The following is a 16,444-nucleotide window of genomic DNA, read 5'->3' on the forward strand; positions in this document are numbered from 1 at the left end:
CTCCTGACCTGAAAGGGCAACCTTATAGGTGAGAGGATAGCCCAGTCTCTATGTCCTTTTGAGCATTTGGCCTACCTGATTGCAGCATTAAGAGGGAGTTATTTCGATGGGCAGGACTGCTGCTGAGAAATCTGTCTACTGATACCTTCATGAATATTCCAGTTTGTTTATGTCAGTCACCTAATAGTAACAATAATCTTTATGTTTAATTGCAGATCCAAAAAATTGATCCAGGAATCTGACCAACACCTGAAGGATATAGAGAAAATATTACAGAATGACAAACGTTATCTGGTACTTGACTGTGTGCCAGAGGAAAGACGCAAACTTATTGTGTCTTATGTAGATGACTTAGATCGCAGAGGTCCCCCTCCACCTCCCACAGCTTCAGAGCCTACAAGACGAACAACAAAATAATTACAAAGTACTCCTGAACAATATTTGTTAAGTCAAGAAGATTGCATGAGCCATCTGTCAGGTTTAATCATATACATTACCGTGAACTATTGCAAAACCATCCAAGGAGCAAAGAAGCAACATTTGTGAACATAAAGCAGTCTCTGTGCAGAGAGAACATTTGCATTATTGATGCCTTTTCTCTTTGTTGCATGACTGACAAATATTAACCATGCAGCTATTTCCAGTAATTTTTAGATCCTAGAACAATGCAATATCTGTGTACAAGGTGTAGATGTTGGTAGCATTTGGAAACATTTTTCTCAGCAGTGTTACATGTGAAAGCCTTGGGATGATGATAGTTGTGGTCTGAAGTTAAGAACTACAAAAATACTACAGATGTCCTTAATGGGAGGTCCAAGGTCAGGCACTCTGATGATTGAATTATTGACTGCTGAAGACCACATTAAGATTATGCCCCTTCATGAACCTGAAAATATAGGGCCTGATTCTCTACCCATGCATGGCCTTTCCTGTATAAATCAGGACTCACTCCACAAATGTCAGGTCCAGCATGAAAGGAGAATGAACCTTGCAGTGACCAAATTGATAAACACCATTTGATCTTGTTCACAGGCCTGCTTTGATTCCCCCTTTTCTCCCTCCTCCCTAGTAGGCACAATCAAGTTGCTTTGTCCAGTAGTCTGGTAATGTTTTTTGCTGTAAATTGGAAATGCACAGGAAAAAAAAACTTTCCCCATAGTACGGTTGTACAAAACCACTTTTATTTACCATAAAGTGATCTCTATCCATCTCTGGATTAGACTAAGAATTTCCCTACAGGGTGTTTCTTGTAAACTATATTCCTGTTTTGAATGTTAAACTTGTATTTCTAAAGTTTAATTTTGAGATGTTGGGATTGTTCAGTTTACGTATTTGAGCGACAATAAACCAGCCCTTTTTATATATGGATTGTATATGTTCAGTAATAGTTTATTGCATCCTTTGATTTTTGTAAGTCCTACTGAATTCAGTTGGACTGGCCTCCAAGTAAATGCACATTTGGATTGTCTCATAGGGTTTTCAAGGTAAGAAATAATCAGAAGTGGTTTACCATTGCCTTTGTCTGCACAGCTTGTGCAAAAGTTGTCTTGGGTGTCACTGCCGTTGTCTGTGAAGGATCCTCCACCAGTGTTATCTTCCATTAATGCTGCTGCCAAGTAGCTGCCCTTCAGGTGTTTCTCTGCCCATCACCATATCTTCTGGTGTGATTGTTAAGCCCATCATCATTTTCTTTTAGTGTGACTGTTAATCCTGAAGAGGATTAGGCTGATGTCTCAGTTTTTACCATCCCCCCTTGGGTAACCTCAGTAGAAGTTGAAACTCATAATGACCATGAAGCAATCTCAGACATGCACTATATACATAATAGAGTCTAGCCCTTGACAGCATTGTCAGCTTCCATGACAGAGTCAGACCTCCTCACCACATTAAAGTGTTTATCACTAGAAGTAGGTGGCATATTAGAAGAACTATTTCAAGCCACTGAGACTGAATCTGTCAAAATCCTAACAACACATGCCAACAAATATGCAAAACAAAACAGTCACAAACTTGAAAAGTTCAGTATACATTGCAAAAAAGGGGATGCCAGTGAGTGCAGGAACTATAGAATACTTGTGTTAATTTCTCATGCAAGCAAATGGTACTCTGTTTTTTTAACAAAGATTTCTACCATATATGGAGCGAGAAATGTTTGCTATTCAGGCTGGATTTTGAAAAGAGTCACTAGAGAACATATTGCAAATATATATTGGCTCCTGGAGCACAACAAAGAATTTCAGAAGATCAGTCTGTGCTTTATATTAGACTTCAACTAAATCTTTATGCACAACATGAAAAGCTGTGGTTTTATAATAAATGGGCATGCCTTCAACACCAGATTATCCTGATGCATAATCTATATTGTGGGCAAGAAGCTACTGTTAGTATGGAGAAACAGAATAGCTTTCCATAGGCAGTGGGATTGGACAATGGTGTATTTTATCTCACCTGTTCAAAGTGGAAAATGATGAAATTGTAATCGTTAAAGATCATGAACACTATTGCATTTCCAGTTATTACATATGCATGTTAAAGCTAGACAATAAAGAAAGCCACCAAGGAAAAAGATTGGTTCACTTGAAATGTGCAGACGGAGAACTTTGCAGATACCATGGACTGCCAGAAAGAAAAACAAGTGGATCCTGGATCAAATCAAACCTGAACTCTCCCTACAGGCAAAAATGATGAAACAGAGACTAATACTTTGGGCATATCATGAGAAGACAAGATTCACTGGAAAAGACAGTAGTGCTAGAAAGTTGAAGACAGCAGGAAAAGATGACCAAATATGAGATAGATTGAATCCATATGGGAAGCGACAGGCTTGAATTTATAGGAGCTGAGCAGAGCTGTTAATGGTAGGATATTTTGGAAGCTGTTCATTCATGGAGTCACCATAAGTTGTAGTTGACTTTATGGGACATAATAAGTGCGTGTAAGATGCAGCCTAATTTACCAGGCTATATATGGACTGAGTCTCATACAAGGTTGTTTGCAACATGAAATATGTTTTAAGGTTTAGCTTTTTGGGAAAGGAGGGCTTTTCCCCTAAGGCCCTGGTCTCCAACCTTGAGCCTCCAGATGCTCTTGGACTTCAGCTCCCAGAAATCCTGGACAGCAGAGGTGGTGGTGAAGCCTTCTGGGAGTTGTAGTCCGAGAACATCTGGAGGCCCAAGGTTGGGGACCACTGCCCTAAGGCAATTAGGAAAGAGCCTTAGTGTTTCTGACCTGTTCCTATTTAGTTGGATCTCCAAATGTCTTTAAATACTATGTGAATTATCTATGGGTTTTGTTTTCTATATTTACTGGACATTGGAGAAAGGAACATTTTTGATTCTGTTGGATCTCTCAGCATCTTTAGGTACCATGATACCATTCTTTTGTGCACTCACTGGCTTTCCAAATTCCCCTGCATTTATCATTTACATAAAAAAATAGGGGGGCAAGATTATCCAAAAAATTAACTATGATATAATCTCTGTGTTGATAAGATAGCTCTCCTTTCTGTCCCCACGTGAGAGGTTTAGTATCCATATCTGAAATAATAAATCAAATGTCAGTAAACTAAAACTTAATTTGTCCAACAGAGACATGTTCTTGAACAATTGTACTGCTGATCCTCCAACAAGGGTTCAGCTTGTTTTGGATGAACTTGGTTTTTACAACAAAAGATCAGATTCACGATTTGGTGAATGTCCAAATTGCAGGTATAACTGCAAGTATGTTTGCCCAGTCTAGACTGGTGTCCTGTTGGGTCTATTTCTGTTGGGTCTATTTCTGTAGAAGCATATCTTGCCAGTATCATACAGTGGTGCCTCGCATTATGACGTTAATTCATTCCAGCGAAATCGCTGTAGAACAAAAATGTAATGCGAAAATAAAAAGCCCATTGAAACGCATTGAAACCCCTTCAATGTGTTCCAATGGGCTGGAAATTCACCCTCCAGCGAAGATCCTCCATAGGGCGGCCATTTTCGGTGCCTGTGCAGCGAGGAATCTGTCCCAGAAAACAGTGGGGAGCCATTTTATTTACCCGGTGGCCATTTTGAAACCACCGATCAGCTGTCTGAAAATCATCGTTTTGCGAAGAATCGGTTCCCGAAGCAGGGGACCGATCATCACAAAGTGAAATTCCCCCATTTAGACCATTGTTTTGCGATCGCAATTGCAATCGCAAAAAGATCGTCGTAATGCAGTTTTGTCGTAATGTGGGGCAATCGTAAATATTTGCCTAGGCTGGATTCATGAATATGACTTTCATGATGTCTCTTTCAAAAAGCATGCTGAAATCTGAACTCGTACAAAATAGGTTCTGACCAAGCTTATTCTTCATAAATTTCTGACTCCTCATTTATATTTCCTTCACTGGCTGATGGCCAGTTACACACACACACACACACATTTAAAATTTGCTAGGTTGCTTAAAGAACTATCATATTCTATATGATCCTGCTCATCCAGGTAAGTCAGCTGGAAGTGATCGAGATTAGGCGGACCAAGCCTTCACTGGAAAAAGCATACTATTTCAGATTCAGTAATGGTTTTGTGTCTTATCCCTTGCACCATCTTATCCATACAATTGTTCCCATAATTATGCGCTGCATAATTTTATACACTTCTATCGTGTTCCCTACTTTGCCTTCTTGCCCAAGCTCAAAACCAACCAGAGTAACCTATCCTTGCTAACTAACCACCTATGCAAGGTTTTCTTGAAAATATGCAAGTCTTTTAGTGGTGGGATAGAATCCACTGACAATGTGCTTTGTACTTTCCAGAGAGGTTCATACAAGTTAAATTCTGTCCACAGTAAAATTGTGTACATGTTGAATGGTAACTTGCATTTAAGCCCCTGAATGTTTTGTTGTATTCACTTTTGCACCTTGAAAGCTCAGTGATTGAGTATGATCTCCACTCAGACAACCCAATGTCCAGTGCTCTAGCTTCCTCAGATGGGTGTTTTGTTTCTCTTCACAGTATTGAAATAAATGCCTAGTGCTTCTAGTATGTTTAAAAGCATTTTTTTTCCTGAGGAAAAATTGAATAAATTATTTTAGTCCCAAAGAAAGGTGCTTTCAAGAAGAAGCATCTTTCATTGGAAGAAAAACTGACTTGGTTTTGCATATATTCCAGCTGATACAGAACTATAAAGTAATTCAGAAAAGAAACATTGCAGCATTTCTAGTTGAGCCAGCTCATATTACTTCCTAAACAACTCATTTGCCTTTGGAAAATGCTTGTCTTGAAATGAAAATGCAAACCTAGCCTATAGTTTAGATATAGCTGCAACTTCACTGTTGCATAATGTGCAATCCTGCATATACTATGGCATGAAGGGATGCTATTCAATACTGTACTGGAATAACTTCATTTTTTGTTCAACTCCTGTACTGCTTGCTAGCTACAAATGTTCTATAAATGCCCAAACTGCCATAAATGCAGGGTGATCAATTTTTTTCACATCTTTCTTGGAACAATCTAAAATATAAACCTTGTGTTTTAAACTCGGAGAGCGATGAGCAGGCTGATCAGTTACCAGGAAAAACGATCCACTTTTTCTCCAAGCACATTTAATACATCTGTAGTATAGTAACAGCAAGAAAACCAATAATTCATGTTCTCTAGTGAAAACCAAATAACACCTTTTGTTCTGCACTTTTTTGGACTGAAACAAAACTGGCTCAAACACCTAACTTTTCACTCAAAGTACACACAAAACTTGCTATATGCATTACTAATAAGCAAAAAGCCCCTCCAATTTGTAGTCAGGTCATGCAGTTTCTCAACTCACTCACTGAAGCAAAACTACTTTGCAAAGTTAACCATTTTAACACTTCTGAAATTTGAATTTTTCCTCATGGAAGTGCAGGATATGAATTTTAAATAGGATGAGGAATAAAATCTGAATGCATAGTGGTTATAGCTGCATTTCTACATAACATAAATTTTGGAGAAATCAATAAGATCCAGCGCTGCTGAACACATGCAAAAGTAAAACTATAATAGTCAATATAGCAATATATCTTATATACCAGTTTAGCATATATTCCAAGTAAGCAAGAAAATCATAATGGACTGTGTCCCTACATTGTGAAACAGACCCATTGAAAGCAATGAGATTTAAGTTACAACACATCTATATCCCATTGACTTAAATGGATCTACTCTTAAACATTATGAAAGCAGAATTCCAACCTAATGATTTTTTTTCCTGCTTGCCTTTTCAGCTTTCTAACTTTACTTTTGCTGATCACAACCTACTGTCTCTTGTTCTTCATGTTCCCAAGGAATAGGATCATTGTCTTGTGCATCAGGGACAACTTCCCTGTCATGCCAGAACTGTTCAACATCTGGCAAAATAGGCATCTCCTTTATTTCCATGCTTTCTGAGGTACAGGGGACAGAAGGGGGCTCTTTCTCTTGATTAGGAGTCAGTGCCTCTGGTGAAGGAGCTGTATCTGGGGTTCCCTGCCTGTCATCATCAGCTGCTGTTTCCTCCTGATCTTCCGGGGTTGATGGAAGCTTCTTCAATGTAAGCCTTTTCCACAAGCCTTTAAAACCCTCTCTGAACTCCTCGGACATAAGTACAAAGATAAGAGGGTTGGCCGAAGAGATGGCAAACATCATGACTTGGGTGGTCGCCATGAATCCTTGTGGAGGGACAGGCCCATCTTTGGTCAGGTGCCAGAGCCACAACCAAGATATCCAGTCAGGAAGCCACATCACAGCAGAGGTGAGAGTCACACTCAGAAGCATCATAGTTAGGCACCTGGAGCGGATCTGGTTCCTCAGGTTTTGTGTCTTGGTCCCTCTTCGCTGGCACCTGCCGTAAGCTCTCCAGAAATAAAAGAACGCAAAAGTGAATGGCGCACAAAATACCAGCAAGGGATAGAGCTTGACAAAAGCTGACATAAACTCATGAGCCTGAGTTGGAATAACCAGGACGCACAGAGCAGAGCCCACCTCTGGCTCACGGAGGCTGCTGAAGAACCACAAGGGTAACGGGATTCCCAAGGCCACCAGCCAAATAGCCAAGAGCACCGCACAGATGGTCTGCCACTTAATAGTCACCTGTTTAGCCGGGTTATTTGCATACATGAAGCACGTCTTGGCTACCACAGCAATGGTCAAGCTCTTGGCTGTCATACAAGCATGTTGGAACCAGTCAGAGGTTTTGCAGAGAAACCAGCCCAAGTACCAGACTCCTCTGGAGTAAGCAGCTGCCCGGAAGGGCAGCACAAAGAGAACAAGGAGCAGATCTGCCAAGCTGAGATTGAGGATCAAGGAGTGGATCATGGAAGGTTTCCCTTTCTTGGAATTGTAGAGTAGGATCCCAATTACGCACACATTCCCTGCGAAACCGGCCAGGCAGATCACTCCCAAGAAGGCTGGGATCACCACCTTCCACTCTTTGGAATCCTGGGGTTCGTAGCCTCCTGCATAACGAAGTGGTTGAGCCAGGGAGCTGTTCATGGTGCTGAAGGCAGATTTTCTCCAGTAAATGCCGCCTGTTCTTGATACACGTCAATGGGATTAAATCCCTTCCTGCTCCCTCTCTCCCTCCCCCCTCTCAAGCCCTCCGTGGCTGAAACAAATCTGACATTCTGGATGGAGTACACAGCCTCTGCGAGAAGCCTCAATTCAGTACATGTAGCTCTAGCTAGAGTTTCTCATTGCTATATAATTGCTGCTGCTTTGATTGACAGTCCCCCAGTGGGAGTCCATAGCTTGCTGCTTATTAGCAAGTCTAATAACCAGTGTAGCAGCCCCATGGAGTAATTAAAACGATTCTTCCATAAATGATGTAGAACTCTGTGCTTGGTTCCATTTTTCAATAATAAATGGGTCGTTTGGAAGTCAGGTCTAGACACATAATACAGAAAAACCGTAGGACTGAATAATTCTCCAATTTGGGGGCTAATCTGAACATAGGCCACATCTTAAAGGAACTCTATAATCATGTCACAAATAATGGCAAAACTTCACTCCAGGTGCTACAGGTGCAAATCTCATTTTGACTTTACAGAAAATTGTCTCTGCAGTTCAGCGATGTAATGATAGGGTAGTGCTCTTTCACAATTTCTCTTTAATGAAGGCATTTGATCAAAAGTTGACTGTGTAATTCAGATTGTTCTGTCATAGCTTTGATGGGGACTTTTGTCCTATTGCATCTTTTATAGCTGCATGTCAAAACTTGGAATCTGGTGGAGAAAATGAGGTTGTTGACAACTCTTCAGAGTATTTGCATCATTTAGCTCACAAGATACTTGTTGTTTTCCTTCGTGTGGAAACACATGCAGGTGCTGGAACAGGTTAGCTAGATTATTTAGGGCATTTCTGTCATGCCTAGACCCTTCTTGAAATTTTAAGCATTATGTCTATATAAGAAACATTGTTAGAATGGTTGGTTGGTGAAAGATTAACATTTTAATACTGCTGTTGTACAAATATCTTGGTAATGGTTGCAGCAGTAATTCAGAGTAGAGGAGTAGCCATAGCCATATTCTCACATTGCAAAAAGGAAACGGTTTCCGAGGATTAGTGGTTTACTTAAAGTGAGTTCACTGAGATGAGATCTGAAATTAACATTTTCTGGCCTTCTCTTCAGACTTATCTATCATGATATATCAGTAACTGGAACACCATCTCAGCAGCCGGGCTTTGAATCTGTAACCCCCACAGCCCTTTGGAGAGACTCATTACTTCATCCTTTTCACTTCTTTATTAGAGCAAAGCTCATAATACTTTATGGCTCAGGAGGTCTGGTAGCAAAATGTCCTTTCCTGGCAACTCCTCCATGGGCTGCTCCCAGCTGACAAAAATACGAACAGAAAAATAAATGAAATTGCTGTTTTGTTCCGTCAAGTCCCCCCCCCCAAATCATGGAGACCCTATATGAGACCGATCGGCAAGAGGTCCGGTCTTCAACTGCTGTGCCCAGCTTGTGCAAACTCAAGCTTCTGGGTTCCCTTAGAGAGCTGCTCCATTTCGTATTTAGTCTTCTTCTTTGCCTCCTGCCTTCAATCTTTCCCTGGATTATTGTCTTTTCCATAGAATCCCGCCTTTTCATGATGTGGTCATAGTAAGGCAGCCTTGGCTTCAACATGTTTGCCTCCAGAGATATTTCAGGCTATATTTGTTCATTTTTAGAATCCACAAAGCTCTCCTCTAGCACTGTATTCCCCCAAAAATCATTTTTCCCCTATCAGCTTTCTTTACTGTCCAATTTTCACACCCATATATAGTGACTGGAAATTAAAAAATGTGGATGATCTTGGTCTCCAGTGACACATCCTTACATCTGATGATCTCTTCTAATTCCTTCATTGCTACCCTTCCTAGTCACAATCTTTTCCTGCTTCTTAGCTGCAGTCTTCATTTGGATTGATGATTGAATCAAGGTATACATAATCTCTAACTATATTGACTAACAATATAGGAAGCAAAAAGACTATGTAATTGGAAGTAGAAATGAAATTAGAAGTGGCCAAAAGTGGAAGATTCCGGGAGCATCAATCTATCTTTGTGCTGGGGGAAAAGGTTTAGGAGTTTTCTTTGTAATCCTATCTGACTTGGAGGGACTTTTCTGGATTGGGGTGACTGTCTATCTATCTAGAACTAACCTATCATTCCTTCCAGCCCTTGATTTCAAAGAGAGCCCCACCTGTCTTATAAGTGCCTTTTCCCTCTCTTTAGTATGTTGGTGAAATTTGTTTGTTGCTGTCAATCAATTCAGATGGTATGTGTGTAGGTAGTCCGAGGCCTCCTTTTTGTGGAACATACCATAGCCTATTATTGATCCTTGTTTGTTTGTTTCCATTACAGTAATTATTTATCAGCTTCTAACAGTCTTTCAAATATATTTCACCAATCTTTATTAGAAGCATCCAAAATACAAAATTTAGGGATAATCTTCATTTTACATAATGCTATCTACCAAACCGTGACAATTTAAACTCTTGATATTGATTTATCTGTTCATTAATTTCTTTCTTCAGTTTGTCCATATGTAATGTGATCATTTCTTTTAAATTCCATGTGATATGAATTCCTAAGTATTTGATTACATTTTCTATTCTTCCTTTAAATTCTTTTTTCGATTCCTTCTTATCTACTTCAGAATAATACATTCTGATTTCTCCCAATTTACTTTCAAACCAGTTATTTCTTCAAATAAATGTAAATGTGCTCTGATTTTATGCAATGTATCTTTTAGGTTTTTAATTATTAATAATGTATCATCTGCAAAAAGATATATTTTATCCTTCTCTCTGGTATCTATGCCTTTAATTGAACTATCATTTCTGATTACTTGTGTCAGCATTTCTATTACCAATGTTAATAAAATTGGAGATAAGGGGCAACCCTGTCTCATTCCTTGGCCTAGGATTATTGATTATTTATTATAAGTAATGGTACTAAATACCATTATTATAAATGTTTTCAGAATATAGTTCTTGGATTATTTGTCTGAATTAGGTGCCAAATCCTATCTGTTTAATCAATATTTTAATGCATCCCATTCAACCGAGTCAAAGGCTTTAAAAATATCTAGGGACACCACTCCTGCCTGACATTTTGATTCTTTTGCCAGGTGCATTAGATTAAGCACCTTTCTCATTGTATCTGACATCTGCCTACCTTGCATGAATCAATTTTGATCTTTCTTAATATATTTCCCTATGAAATTGTTTAATCTTGCTGCCAAAATTACCATAAATATTTTAGCTTCTTGGTTTATCAGTGAAATTGGCCTGTAAGATTCCACAGTCTTAAGCCTTCTCAATGCTGATGATCAACTGTGTTATGAGAAGGCTCTTTGCTTTCGGTTTCAGAATTGAAAACATCAGAAAAAGACCCACCAGTCCTCCTCCTCTGGGCTCTGTATCAGAGCCTACCAGAAACCCTCACAATTGTAGCCTACTAAAGCAACCTACAGCCCATGGGAACACCCCTATAGACCTTCCTATCTTGAACCAAGTCAAAATAACGGATGTTCCTGTGTCTGCACCGAGACATTCCACTTGAAACTTTCCAGACTGAGAGTTGCAATGATTGCTCCCTTCCCCTTCCCATAATGCATGCTCCAACATGTTTTTCAACTTAGCTGGATAGCTCAGTGAGTTAGGTATCTGGCTGCAAAGCCAGAGTTTGGGAATTCAATTCCTCACTGTGCCTCATGAGAGAAGAGCCAGGCTGTGTTGCTTTGGGCAGGCTGCAATGTCCCAGGATGCCCCCTAAAGAGGTGAATGGCAAACCCTTTCTAAGTCCTCTCTGCCTAAAAAACTCTGGAAAGGGTCACCATAAATTGGAATGGATTTGATGGCATGTGATTATTATGCCAAATATTAAAGGAGACTGTTGCTTGTAAGTACATGTATTCTTAGATACATTTTTTCTCTTCTTTGTAGAGGTGGTGATCATTATATCCAAATGCTTGTTTGTTTTTAAATATTGGTGGTTAACTGAGTATCCTCATGATTTATGGCTTCTCGATTTTTATTTATTTATTTATTTTTTGCAAATACTGTGTGGAATGTCAAGGGGAGATTTCTCTTACTGACCTCCACAAGAAATACCTATTTTGTCTGGGAGAGGCACACATAACTGCTGCGTATTAAATTTGTTCGGGCTTCTCCACCCAGACGAGAAGATATAGGAGTGCCAGACTCAAATACTTCATTTTTCAGAAGATGGCAATGACAGTTGGCGGGATGAAGCAGATTTGTAAATTGCAAATGGACCTGAAGTCCTTAATTATAGTGATTCCGCCTGGCTGCCACTACAAGATCTTCATGGGAAATTCCTCTGACTCAGCAGACTTTCACCTTACAGACAAGCCATGTCCAAGCTGCCAGCTCAACACAAGGAAGCCTCATCATCAATCTCATTGACACTGAAGCACAAAGTGGGCAACTCCTAACAAGAAGAAAATGAAAGTGAGGCACAGAAGCCCACAGAGACTGGACACTGAGGAGTTGCAGGAAATTTCCTTGGAGCCTCCCAAGGAAATCCTGTAGTCACAGACACACCAACTTTCTCTAGTGGCTGTTGAAATCCCCCCCCCCCGGACACGTCACCACAAGACTTGATAGTAGAGAAGAAGACAGTCGAACAGTAGTACTAACCCAGGAATATGCACCCAAGGATGCTGGAAGGATGGTTCCACAACGCCTTTGACAAGGTTCACTGATGATACCTAGCCTCAGTCCAGAACACCGTAATCATACTGCTCCGTAATTCTGATGGATAGAAGCTACAACAACTGCAAAAGCCCACAGTACAGGTCCCAACAATACTGTCTGATGTCTCTGCACTACCACTGCACCATCACTCATTATCACCTAGATAATTCTGTTACTGGTCCCTGTACTGTAGGAATTACTGATGCTTGCTTAGTTGTCTTCACACACCCATCTACCTGAAACACACAAAACACCGACTCACTATCAACCTCTGGTATCAGCACAGTATTGGATACTATTGACTATTGGATACTTTTTGACTATTGTATTGTCAAACCAACCATGCCACTAATGGTTTCCACCACTGCACTGAGAATACTGGTTTGTTTTCCTCTTCTTTTTCCTCAGTGCCATCCACCATTGCTGCACAGGCTGTTTGGTACAGTGGTTCAGCCATCACACCTATCCTTTATTGCAAAAGTGGCTCCCAAACCCCTAGTTATACCAACACACTTGCTTTCCCCCTCCACTCCCACAGCCCTTTGATCCTGCTTTTATAGGGCTTAGGAAGTGGAGGGGGAAAGCAGCAACTAAATTTTCTAATTTGTGGTTAGAAAAGTGGGGGTTGTTTTATACATTGGGTCATCTTATACACGGAAAAGTACGGTATATAATTTTGAGGCAATTTAACCAACCAACTTTGTCTTTTATACCAATAATAACTAAATAGATTGCTAAAGCATAGTAAATGTTATCTAAAGCCTTTTGTAATCCAGCTCCAGAAGCGGTCCATTCCAGTGTTAATTCTATGCCAGCCTGTGCTCCAGTCAGATTCAGAACCCAGGATACATCTGAATGTTTTTATTAGAGTACATAGGTCAACATTAGCCAGATATATATTCCAAGATGAATTGTCTTTGTCCAGATCTCAAAATACAGTTTAAAAATTCCACTGTGGCAGGATTAGACTTTTCAGGGTAAATTTGTCTATGCTTCAATCAGTTCTCAGGGAAAAAAGGGAAGTCAAAACAAATTTCTAAGCTTAAGACCACCATAGAGTGTTCAAGGTCATTGTTTTGGGCTTTCCCCCAGCACTGTAGATAGCCATAACATAACAAGTTTAACTCCCAGAGTTGTTTTGCTAATAATGATTTTAAGATGTCTTAAATTTCTATCACCAAAGTAATATCAAACTTCCTTCCTTGAAGTATAATTAAATGTCTAATTAGTTTCCCATTTATTTTCTTTGCATTTCTTTGCGTCTCCTTCCCTCTCTCCAGATTCTATCATGTCAAGCAGAGCTAGCACCAGATATCCTGCAAACAACAACAACAAATGAGCGTGTGGGGGGGAGAGCTTTAATCATGTAATTGCCTGTTCTTCCCACTTGTGCTGAAGGAACAATGAAAAGAATAATCCCTCCTGATGATTTTTGATCTGATGACTAAAACTGAAGTGGAGGGTGTATTTTTCACTCCCTGCATCCCAGCTGATACTACAAATGAGCCATTAAAAAAATGACAAGGGACATTATTCTCATTGCAACACATTTTGAGAGTGTATAATTCATTTCTTGTAGGGAAGGCCAGGCTGCACTACCTGCTGCTCCCTTTTGCTTGCAATATTTCGCTTGTAAGTGGAGGTCAGGCCCTCTGAGCCTCTGGTGGGAGCACGAGAGACTTGGTGAGAACATGGCTCATGGTCTCAAGTGCCTGCCTTGTTTGCTATCTTGACGTGTCAGCTACTTGACTTCTCTCTACAGGATCAGGGAGGTTTCTTTGCATACTAAGCCAATACATTTATTTCCCTTTCCCCCCTTGCCTCAACTCCTCAATGGCAGGTGACAGTCAACTGGAATTAGCCTGACTCAAAACAATGTTAGGGTGGAGATGAAATCTTTCTTTTCATACACATACAGGCTTTAAACAAACACACACTGCAATCAGATATTCTGAGATCCACTTGTCTCCAGTTCATATGTATGTAATACAATCTTCTTTTTTGAAAAGAGAAGCTAAACATATGTTTGTTTTCTAAGTAAACATATCTGCTTATTTTGCATACTCTGCTGGAAGTGATAGAAATATGCTGTCTTGAAATCAAGCTTATTGCAGTATTTTGACATGGACTTGGAAAGGGTTGGAATAGCAGTTGGCACCAAAACGTCCTTGGCTAGGCTGCTAGTGGTGAGACAGAAGTGCCCAGTTAGCTATGAACCTATGACCCATGAAGAAGCGTAATAATGGGCGTGATAAACTTGCTGCACCAAAAACATGCCCTAAAATCCACTGAGACTTTTGCTGGGCCCAACCACAATGTACTGTGGCATGTTGTTCATCATTAATTGGCCTCTCTAATAGAACACTGCACTAGGCTCTTTATTCCAGGAATATGGGTTAGTAATTGTACTGATTAACTAGGATCCAGGTAAGGTTGAACTAGTGTGTCTGTTGGAGCCAAGTATGGCTTTGGATGTCTGTCTGTCCAAACAAGTATCATCCAGAGTTTGACTGTAACTGGTTACTCCTTTGTTCAGTAACTAAGGCAAAATGAAGTTACACTATGATTATATCATAGTGTCTGAAATCCAGTAATGTATTGCAGCCAGCATAGGCCATTAAATCAGGGAGGATCTGGTGAGTCAATGCCTGTGAAAGTTCCATTGATTCAATAGATCTACTCTAGCTGCAACTTACTATTTCACTGGCTATCCTGTTGGGTGAGTTGTGCCTAAATAACAGGAATGATGTCAGCAGCAGCAGATTCCTGCTAATTAAAGACTTAGTTTTTCACTTCTGGGGTGCACACAACTTCATTTCATTGTTTGCAAGTTGTGTGTACCCCAAAATAAAAAAAAAAGTCTTTAATCACTGACCATTTGCTGCTAACAATGACATTACTCCCATTGCACAAGTAGAGCAGCACAGCAGGATTTGGGCTTAGAAGGGATCATTACCTTTGTGGTGTGGTTATAAGTCTTTTTGGTACTCTTAAAGGTACTTTCTAAATTGCAAGATGTGTATGATCTCACTATTTATCTTGCATATTTTACTACAGACCAGCAGCTTGTGACAGAAACACCCTGCTTTATTTACTTCTGAACAATAAGAAAATAAAGACCTAACTTTAAAAAAACACAACAGTAGCTAGTTCCTGGGAGAAAACTATATCTGAAACTAAATGCTTTGAAAAGTAAGTTTTTGAGCTCTCATATCTTACAGCTGGACTGTCCCTCCAGTTTTCAAAAGCGGCTGCAGTGAGATTAGCACAATCCCCCCCCCCTTTTTGGCACTTCCATATGGAGCAGGAGGGGCTGCTGTTTGTGTGGACGTCATTTAAACCCCATCTACATCTGATATGCCCCTGGTCTGCATTTTCCAATCCACCTGAGCAGCTGGGCAGCTGCAGCTGTTATGTTTGTTGTGGAATCAGCCATGTTTTTAATCCAAAGGTACCAGAACAACATTTCAAGAAAACAAACAGAGCAGCCAGTGAGTATCCCACTACCTTGTTGAAGTTTCCACACCCCAATGCAGCTTTATTCTACAGGCTAAGCACCACTTTAGAAACTAGCAGGAGTATCAGGTTTTACCATTGATGTTGAGGGGCTGGTGTTTGCCCTACCAAACCACATGACAGTGCTGGGCCTAACCCAGTTCACCAAAGTCTCCCTGATGTTTCCTTGAGTTTACCAATAAAATACCTCTGATATATCCACATAGGAGGATATCTGTCTATCTCAGGAGTTTCCAGCCAGAAAGATGAAATGCACGTATAGCTGCCAGATACTGAAATGCCAACTGAGCAAAATAAGGACAGTGCAAAGACACTGCCTGTGAAGGAAACAGTCTGGTTGCAGAAAAGAGGTTCTACTCTTGTCTCACAAAACTGACTAAAAAGGCCAATGAGGCAAAACTGCACTACAAGCCAAAACAATATAAATCCACATGTCCTGCAGTTAAGACATGAGTGGAGAGCTGGATTTCTGCCTATGTTCCAGATTCTGGTCATCCTTGTGAGAAGCTGGTAACCCTTACCACCAAATCAGCCACAGACAACAAAAAGAACATCTCTATCAGTGTCATAGGCTGGTAATTTCCAGCACCCACACGCAGGCACATTCAATTGCTATAAGGCCATGGAATTCCATTTATGCCGTAGCATTCATTGCTACTGACACAAGAAATGCCCACAAAATCCAGGCTTAGCATAATATATTCTACATGTGTGTGCTGGCTTCAGAAAGAAGTGTCCAAGCAAGG

At 40.2% G+C, this 16,444-nt stretch overlaps 2 protein-coding genes across 5 annotated transcripts in view; one reads left to right on the forward strand and one right to left on the reverse strand.

The window, feature by feature from the left end:
• The window catches only part of TCERG1 (transcription elongation regulator 1), a 56,356-nt gene extending 54,988 nt beyond the window's left edge, over positions 1-1,368 (forward strand). For all 4 annotated transcript variants that reach the window (XM_020806518.3, XM_020806528.3, XM_078385774.1 and 1 more), the window contains one exon: positions 216-1,368. In XM_020806518.3, the coding sequence (XP_020662177.1) occupies positions 216-417 (202 nt within the window). In that variant the 3' untranslated portion in view covers positions 418-1,368. The remainder of the gene's footprint in view (positions 1-215) is intronic.
• A 4,182-nt stretch (positions 1,369-5,550) lies between these two features.
• Positions 5,551-10,991, reverse strand: GPR151 (G protein-coupled receptor 151). The gene has a single exon (XM_078385775.1). It carries the CDS (start codon positions 7,468-7,470, stop codon positions 6,235-6,237), a length of 1,236 nt encoding a protein of 411 aa, XP_078241901.1. The 5' UTR covers positions 7,471-10,991; the 3' UTR covers positions 5,551-6,234.
• Between the last annotated feature and the right edge of the window lie 5,453 nt (positions 10,992-16,444).

Source organism: Pogona vitticeps, chromosome 2 (genome assembly GCF_051106095.1).
Source record: "Pogona vitticeps strain Pit_001003342236 chromosome 2, PviZW2.1, whole genome shotgun sequence".
Taxonomy (NCBI): Eukaryota; Metazoa; Chordata; class Lepidosauria; order Squamata; family Agamidae; genus Pogona; species Pogona vitticeps.

Excerpts from the sequence above, each read along its gene's own strand:
- GPR151 (XM_078385775.1), bottom strand. The coding sequence starts at position 7,470 with ATGAACAGCTCCCTGGCTCAACCACTTCGTTATGCAGGAGGCTACGAA.